Source organism: Malaclemys terrapin, chromosome 18, assembly GCF_027887155.1.
Source record: "Malaclemys terrapin pileata isolate rMalTer1 chromosome 18, rMalTer1.hap1, whole genome shotgun sequence".
Lineage (NCBI taxonomy): Eukaryota > Metazoa > Chordata > Testudines > Emydidae > Malaclemys > Malaclemys terrapin.
In genome coordinates, this window is record NC_071522.1 from 3,277,090 (window position 1) to 3,286,487 (window position 9,398).

Here is a 9,398-nt window from a genome sequence, read left to right on the forward strand (position 1 = left end):
GAGGGAAATTTCCTCAGTGTCATTTTGGTCTATTGAAGTCCCTGTAGACAGCCAGGTTGTCTGCTAGTGAGGTGGGAGCTAATGCTGCATACACAGTGCTCTTGATTTCACTAGGACCACAGGCAGAAATAAAATATCCCCATATGTGCATATGCAGGACTGGGTCCTTCATTGTAATGAAGATGCCCTCGAGTTCCTCAGAGCACTTTGTGACATCTGGCCATGAGCTGTAACTTGTTTATTTCAGCAAGTTACAGTGCCTTTGACTTATTTTCCTTTTCAGACTGCATCCCTTTACGGTGCTATTCACCCTTCCCCATCCCCCTCGTGAGTGGAAAGGCCCCTAAGATGTTGCCTGAATACCAATTTCTCCCAGCTGAAAGGGCGAAAACCACATTACACAATTGTCTCATTTCAAGTGTCTGGTGTGCCCAGCTGTGTGGGCCTCAGAATGGCTCTGCTGTGTCAGTGCGAATCGCACAAGCTGGCAGGATACTGAGCGCTCTCCTCCTGAGGTGCACATTTTATATCGAAGGATAAGATTTCCTAACCACCCCACCCCCAAGGGAACCAAATTCAAACAGAGCTGCCTGAAACGAGCCCCTTCTTAGTATTCTTTATTTAGGCAAGTAAGGGTTTGCCGATTTTCAGATTTTGAAATCTGGTTTCATTCTGATTAGAAACGAAAACCACAAATTTTGAAATTCTCTTTGAAAGGGAAAGCCCTCGGGTCCTGTGATTCTAGGGCAGTCCACCTGGCTGGCTGCCCTGGGGCCATAACACTGGAAGCCCCGTGGTCCCCAAATGCAAGGCAGTCTGCCTGACCGGGTGCCTGGAGCTATGGACCCTGGAAGTCCCGGGGTTCCCAGAATTGGGGCCATCTACATGGGTGGTGTTCTCCCCTGGGGCCATGGATGCTGGAAATCTGGGCTGCCAAGGAGCTAGGTGGGTGAGCTCACAGGAAACTGCATGGGTTCTGGAGGAACTAGGTCAAAATTGAAACATTTCAATTATGACAAATTGGTAAATTTCAGCAAAAACTCTTTTGTCAGAATTTTTCCAACCAGCTCTATTAATTAGGCTTGGCTGTGTTTGCTCCCATAAAACTTTGCCAACATATAAACATTTATCCAATAGATGGCTTGTTATTTCTGGCAGTAGCCTGCACTCTCTATTGTGGCTAAGACAAGACCCATCATATTCCATTAAGATCTGATGTGAAGATTTTGGCATCCGCTCTGGGCAGCTAAGAAGGTTGGAGATCAGAAAGCCACTTTCTCCAGAAATTCACAGAAACCTTAAATCCCAAGGCAGTGAAGCTGAGAAGATAATAATACTACTTAGCCTTTATCTAGTGCTTTATATTTTCAAAGCACTGGTTGAACATTAATTGAGGAGGCTTAATTAAAGAGAGGCCCAAGTACTTGTTTCAGTTATATGGGTGCAGCTGTCTTGAAGCCACTGGGACTGCTCTAGCACAACAGAGCTGAGAATGAGTAAGATTTCACACACCGACTAAGGCCTTGTTCACACTAGAAAGGGGTTTGCCAGTATGGCTATCCTACCGAGCCCACCTAGTGGAGACACGGATATGCTGGCAAGAGCTCTTTGGCTGGTATAGCTTATACTAGTCCCCTGAACAAAATAAGCTCTCCTGGCAAAAGGACTATTTCACTCAGGTAGCTCCTCACAATGCTGTTTTTTTAAATGGGTGTGAGGACTTGCTACTCTACCTGGCATCTCGCACGGAAAGAGACGCTTACAAATCAGGCTACAGACGTCCACTCGGAAACATGCGAGTATGATTATGGCAAATTAGCTTTGAGAGGTGAAGATCCAGTTCAGGGATTCCTTCTGTTTTCTTACCCTAACAATGCACAAGAAACTTTTATTACAATAGGCTTTACTCTGAACTGGACCTAGGGAGATAAGTAACCTAGTGAAGACAAAATACGTGGTGACTGTTAAATCTGAAAATACTCTGAGGTATATGTAACTTGTAGAGCGGGTGCTTAGCTCTCCAGCAGTCACTGGCCATGATCCCTTGAGCCAGATCAGCGAGACTCTGTCATTGCCTAACTTGCTTGTACATTAAGAGGAATACTCATTCTGTCAGGTTCATTATAGTACCGTTGGCTTCTTGTCTGCTCTAAAGCATCCCAGGCACTTTGGTGAGGTGAGGGAGCACTGTATAAATTATCCTTCATTACAAGAGTCTTCTTGGGGATCTTTAGTCTTCCTCTTACCCTGGATGCTAGTGGCTGGACATTGTATTTTGTATTCAGCTGCTTGTACTTTGTGTTGGCAGCTTGTAATTTCTTTATGCAGGGGACTCCATGCCTCACAAGCTGAGACACGCATTTAGTTTGCTGCAGTAGCTCTCTTTTCCAATCAGCCCATGTTGTTCCTTGGAGATCAGTACCACCACAAGGTTTTCGTGTTCTGCATGTATCTCTGCAATGGGGTGTGGCCCACACAACAGACCCTCACTGAAAAGGAAAATGCACGGTTCAGGACCTCAAACCCAGTGTTACCTTTAAACTCTTTCCCCCTTGCTAACCCTCTCTGTGTCCTGTGCAGGAACTCAGTGAGATGATGTACACAGACCGGCCAGACTGGCAGAGCGTGATGCAGTACGTGGCCCAGATTTACAAGTACTTTGAGACCTGAGCCCCAGAGCAGAAGGTGGGCAGACATGGGGAAGAGACAGAAGAATGCCACGGAAGCACTTGATCACTAAAAAAAGCCTCTTTTCTATTCCATGAGCCAGCCGAGGCTCCTAGGTCGCAAGGAAAGCTCTTCCACAGTTCTGATCATATCTCCGTAACCTCAGACTGCAACCAAATAAAAATCCATTGTCCACCTTTACAAACCAAATACAGCTGTAAGTTTATTTCAACATGGAAACTACAAAGGGTTTTCTGCCATTGTGGGATATTTCTGAAGATGATGCCCTTGTGCTTGATAATGATTGCCTTTCAAACCAGACTCTGCCAGCTGGAGACTTGCCACAGAACGAAGTGAATGCAACATGTACTTTGTAAATCAGTGCCTGAAGTAATGCTAGCACTCAAGGGATGCTGGCAGAGTATCGTTAATGAACCAGTTGACAACAGTGCTCCTCTAACACAGTTACAAATAGACGCCTAACTCAGATGGACACACATCCCAAGTGAGCCCCTCTCTCTCCTCCTTTTCCCATATGTTTTATATATACACACCAAGACAGATACATACACACACACACGCGCGCGCGCGCATGTAGAGCCTCACACTTCCGGAGAGTGACTTACTCTGGCACACTAAGACAGACCTACACACTAGTTTGCCTGACTTAGGTCAGCCTGCAGGATCTGCAACAGGGTCTTTTTCTGACTCAGAGGCCATCCCATGTGCTATCACCAGTCAGCCATAGGTACAAAAGGGAACTAGTAGGTGCTGTGACTCCGTTCCTGGTCGAACAAAGGTAACCCGCTTTGATTTGTGAGAAAAATCACCTCATTGCTTCAGTGATAAACCTTGTAGGGAGCCAGAACCCTGATACATACCAGCTGACTGCGCCGGCACAGTCATTTCTGTAGTGCTGCAAATGCAACTAGTTAGTTTTATTACACAAGGCACAAATAACCAGGCAGTGACTCGTTAAACCTGAGTAACCTGTGATATCTCAGAGCTACACATTTGCAGCAGGTTTGTGTAGTGTAAACTCATTACTCCAGGTTGTACCTAAGTAATCTGCAAGAATGTGTAAATACTTGTTACTTACTACCCAGAAGGCCTTGTTAGCTGTGCCCTGAGCAGAGAAGTGACATGCATAGGTTATTACTGTATGTTTAGACTTGAGGTTACTGTGTAAAAGAACACACAAGATTAATACCAATGGCAACATGCAACTGTATTCCGTAAGTTACAGCGAATATAGCTGGCAACTCTTCGTTGTGTCACTGAAGCCAGAGCTAAGCCTATGGGATCCCAGCGATCCTGCTGATATCTCTTGGTGTAAGCAGGGTTTAATTTGTCACTGTTCATGCCTCTTTGTATTTGGCCCCATAAACTTGAATCTTCCATTTGCTCTCAGATGGTCTCTCAGAATGTGCTCTGTGTGTGTATGATCTACCCTAGGGCAGCTCTGCTGCCCCAGGTTGTGCTGATAAAAGAAAATGGTTGTTTACTTCCAATGTTTAACCTTGTGGCCCAGTCCTGATGCTTCATGAATAATGATCACCCACAGCTAGGGGTCATTCTCCTCCCTTACCTAGCTCATTTCAAACCTTGGGTTTCTCATTGTAAACAACTCAAGTTCTTCCCTAGTGATAGATGTTAATCCCCAGCCTTGGATTTATATTTAGAATTTGGATCTTGTTGGTTTTTCCTAAATGTCTCTAATTTAAGCCCTTGTTTCCATGAGTTTTGTCTGTAAATGGATGTGGTTCTGGGTGCCACTGCAGTGCCCAAGGCAGCTTCCCAAGAACTGGGGGAAGAGAAGGGAAGGGTCAGGCTGCTGTCATGTAGACCCTGCACCCAAGAGGGAGGCAGACCACTTGGCCATGAATTCACCTAAGGGGTCGTGCTCAGACGGCACAACTCAGTCCCATGCAAAATCTATAGGCAGCAAACAGGTATGTGAGGTGGAACAGGCTAGTTTAAAAGTCTGATCCTTGGCAGAACTCACTCCCTGCATGTACTGATGGTGAGAGGTTGGTATGTTCAGGAGGTCTTAAGTGCAGGTCACTCACCACACTTGCTATCACTTTTTGAAATCAGATAACTACTGGGAGGCATGTAACAGGCTCAGCAGCACAGCAGGTGCATTTATCTGGATCTGAAGCAAGGACAGAAGTTAAGCAGTTAGACTAATCCTGGGGGAGAGGAGCGGTTGATTTATCCTCTAGTATGTTATGCCTGGACTGTATTGGCAAGGAGGCCTAAAACATCCCAGTTTTAAGATTGTTCCGAGATGGGGGTCTATTTCTGTCATTTCCTGTAGTTCTTACAATTATTGTCATGGGACTGGATCCCTGTTTTGTTGCCAGCTGTCTCAGCAGAAGGAGACTAAGCCAGCAAGAGTTGAATTTAGGTCCTGATGGAGGCTGCAAGCTTTGGAACAGTGTCAAAAAGAGAGACTTTAAGCTCTTAAAGGTATTTCTTGTTAGTCAATTTGTTTCTCCTTAATGATGCAGGCAGGATTTGGGGAGGGGTGGGAATGGCCCTGAACAATGAGCAAACTGAACAGAGGAGGTGACGGAAGTCCAGCTTACAACTATCTTTCATGAAAGGCGCGAGGAATTCAAGTCTCCGAGAGACTTGTGAGAGTCCCTGTAACAGGAACAAGAAGTGGCACAAACTTAACTCCAGCTCCTGACATTCTGTGGGTGTGCTCATGTAGTTCTCCAGCAGTGGGTGCTGCCCAGAGCCCCAGCTGGACTGAACATCATTGCAGGGTATTCCCAGACTGCAGTTGTTTTCTTTCTAATTTACATTTCTAGGTTAAATTCCTTCTCAAGTGTTTTGCAGAGTTGGATTTGGTGGCCGTAGAGTATGTGGAATGTACTGATTTAGCCATTTTAAAAGCTTCGATTTGGGTCTCCAGTTATGCCTTCATAAGAGGGTGCAGAAGTGTAACTCTGATGTTGGTTACTAAGAAATATTCACTTGTGAAGGGGTCCCTACTGTGGTATTCCATTCCTGTACGGATGAGGCAGGTTCCTCTATTCCCTCGCTCTGCCCTCCCCAAAGCATAGTTCATATTCTCTCAGGGAGGGTGTAACCCAAGCCTCCTGAACTCAACATAAGGGCTTCCATTGGCTTCAGTGGGTTTGGAATGAGGTTCATGAAGAGGTGAGAGCAATGGCGGCAAACTCCAGAAAGCACGTTAGAGCCAGAAATCCCATCTTCCCAAAAAGGTAGTTTTAACCCACACTCGCTGGAAGTGCCTGTGCTGCCTGTGATACACTGCACAGACGTGTGATAAACACGTGTATTGTGGAGTGATGACAGCAGCACTTGCCCTGAGACTTCTTCGAACATTTATTCTAATCCATTGCCTCCAAATTGATTCTAACGTTCCAAATCCTTCAACAACTTCAGACAGTTGCTGTGGGTTTTGTTTTGTTTTTTCCAATCAACTTTCTAGGGAAATGTTTTCTCAGGCTCTTTGTGGCTTTGGAATTCCCTCTCCCCAAAAATACCAGAGCTCCATGCCCAGGACAAGGTAGGAATCCAGCCTGGGCCAGTGCCTGGGTTTCTATAGATGAAGGCATTATTGGTCTAAAATATCGTCAAGCCCTGAGGGCTAGCAATTTAAGCCATTTGCCACTGGAAAGGGGAGATTCCTAGCTTTTCACTAGGACCCAAGGCTCCCTTCCAGGCATGAGAAGTCCCAAAAGATCCATCTTTGAAGTCCTGACGTTTTTAGGTCTAGAAAGCTCTTTTAGGTCATTTGAGCAGTTTTTACGTGTGATAGCTTTAAGTTTTCTATCTCCCTGAGCTTTGCACAGCTGCAGTCCTGGGCTTCTATTTTCAAAGTGACTAGTGATTTGAGGTGCCTCCATTTTGGGGTGTCCAAGATGAGACACTTGGAACGAGCCTGATTTTCAGGAAGTGCTAAGCATCTGCCCTCTGAAAACAAGCCCCTTGTAAGGTGTCTTGAAGTGAGCACCCAGAAATTGGGGCTCCTAAGATGACTAGTTGCTTCTGAACATTTAGGCCTTGCTAACTCAGGCTCCTGGCTTTACGAAATAGCCCCATAGCATTTTGGAGAAGCCTCTAACACATTCTTAGAACAGTCCTATACAGGATACCTGGTGGTGTGGGGTTTTATCAGCAAGTGTTAGTCTTGCTCTGCATGACTCCCTTGTGACTTTACCTCTTCAGAGGAATGCACCATTCCCAAACTTGCACTGATGAACCCTTTCTACCACACTGTGTGCTCCCCATCTATATGATGCTCATTCTCTTGCACTCATGCACACATACATGTGCCTAGTTAATTTTGGCAGGTCACTAGACATGTAAGTCGATCCTAAATGCTGACTTTGGCTTAGCTCTTGAGGAAGAGGACAGTTGAGCGGCAGTTCCAGGAGCCCTGGCTGAAGGGATTGCGTTGTGTAAATGTTGCACAATGGCTGCTAGGAAAGAGAGGACACGAAGGGGGTGGAAAGTAGGATCTGACGTGCAAAGTCACTGATCCCACATGGAAAGCACAAAGTATTTCATGTCATGGGAGGGGAAGGCAGAGTTGAGCCGTGGGGTGGGAGAGGGAGTTGGGAAGCCAGCCCAGGGTCTGGGCCTTCTGGGAAGAGCGGATTTATAGTGAAGCTGACGTGCTGTTTCAGAAGACATGCAGAAGCTGAGTGAATGTACAGGATGTGTGAAAGGGAAAGGGCAGAATTTGGGGTCTGTGTGAGATAGTAGAGGCCTCAGAAGTCTTGATGTCTGGAATTTCCTTCAGCTGTCAATATGTGGTCTGTCCTCTTTGTTATCACTACCATCCCAGCCTTTGCCAGATTTCTGCTCGGAACTCCCAAAGAAACTTAAAGGGGACTACGGCAGAACTGGCTTCTTTTTCTCTGTTTACAAAAGGCAGCTGAACAGAGCAGGATAACAGATTGGTCCCCTATGCTGCTCTCTTTGCAGGCTGATTTTCTGGGAATGCAATTTGACTTTCCAGGCTCCTCCCCACTAGCTACACCCATTCCCTCTTCTTTTGACAAGTTTTAGCAGTTCTTGAAAGAGTTGATGGGAGCTGCCATATCTTCTTTGCCTCAAGCCTCCTTCCTGCTCTTGGTGGTTTTGTCAGTATAGGAATGCCACCACATTGCAGGGGCAACCCACAGGACACCTGAGTTCCCTCTGTTTGATTTGTGACCCCTATGGATACCCTACATCTAGCCTTGGTTTCAGTGACTGCCTTTCTCTCACTTTCTAGTTGGTAAGAACCGGAGAGAAGTTGGCTCATCTAATTACAGATTTTGTACCTTTCTCATCTTTCCCTGGTCATGGGACCAAGGCTTCCTTCAGCAAATGTCCAGGGAGGCCAGCTGTTTGCAAAGCCATTCCATGTGTCTGAAATGCAGTCTGGGGAGGATGAGACCCTGTGCGTTCCTGTCAAAAGAGGGCTTGCTGCCTAACAGGACTCGGGTCACAAGCATTAAGACATTTCACACAGTTGGCAATAGCTTCTACTTCTCCAAACTGGAATTGCTTTCCACCAACTCTAGTGCTATTTAAGCTCAGCCACTAACACAGTGTAGAGTCCAGGCAGTAATCTACCCACCATTAAAATTTTTCATAGCTGATGGTCTCTTCATTTTACCTTGCATCTGTGCCAAATTTCGCTGGGCAGTGCTGGGCACAGCATTTTTACTGGTTTTGATCCAGACTAGAATTTTGCCAAGTAGAAGAACCATCTCCAATAGTCAAGTAATTTTAGCTCTGTCCATTGGATACAGTTGTTACATCCATGATCTAATTTATACAAAGAGCACACTAGAATGTATATACTAGGCATTGTCAGATTTGGACATGCTAATACAGATGTATTTAAAGATTAACACTATTAAAGGATACAATGCAAAATCTGTGTAAAATTTCTAATAAATCTTTGTTTTCTGATGGCATCTGGTCATGGTGTTCTAAGTACACGAACACCTCTGTTTATGAGTCTGCCTGGTGTTGGGGTTCCATTCTACTGGAAGCAATGTCTGAGAACAATTGACAGCACTGTGTCTGGGCAGGGCCCTCCTGTAGGATTGACACACAATGGCTCTGTTCCAGTGATAGCAGAGCTGATTCTGAGGAACAAGAGAAGTGTGATCTGAGCTCAGCCCGAGGACCTAGGACCTTCTAAATTCAATTGCCAGCCCCACCACTGAGTCCTTCTGTGGCCAAGGAGAAGTCTCTTAACTGCTCTGCCTGTGTCTCCCCATTTATAAAATGAAGATAATCTCTATCTCAGGGGGGAGAGGTTGTGTGAGGATTAATGTTTGCACGGGGTCCAGAAGAAGAAAAGCACTGTATAATCTATGATAGGGCACCTCCAGGTACAATAACAGGTAAGTGCCATGTGGTGTATATAACGTGATGATGACTGTTGTTTCTTGGACATAGATTGATGAGACTCTCTCTGGATCTGGAAGGTGGGTTCTTCCCAGCATCCTGTGAGGAGTTGATGGGGATGGGTGGGGGCTCAAATATGTTGAATCTACACATGATGTTATAACATCCTATTCATACTACTAGGCAGTGTTCTGTAGCTGATGCCTGGTACAGGAAATCCTCTCCAGCAGCCATATAGCTACAGCGAGCAATAAATGTAGATTATGCTGAGACTGAGCATGGTATCTGCATAATCACTAGACTAACATGTCTGTCAGCCTTTCACAAGCCTTTTGCTGTTT

The 9,398-nt window shown here is 45.6% G+C and overlaps 1 protein-coding gene across 5 annotated transcripts in view; it reads left to right on the forward strand.

Annotated features, from left to right (window-relative positions):
- The window catches only part of SPECC1 (sperm antigen with calponin homology and coiled-coil domains 1), a 143,478-nt gene extending 134,865 nt beyond the window's left edge, over positions 1–8,613 (forward strand). For all 5 annotated transcript variants that reach the window (XM_054008769.1, XM_054008766.1, XM_054008768.1 and 2 more), the window contains one exon: positions 2,581–8,613. In XM_054008769.1, coding sequence (XP_053864744.1) covers positions 2,581–2,670 — 90 coding nt within the window. In that variant the 3' untranslated portion in view covers positions 2,671–8,613. The remainder of the gene's footprint in view (positions 1–2,580) is intronic.
- Positions 8,614–9,398: the final 785 nt, after the last annotated feature.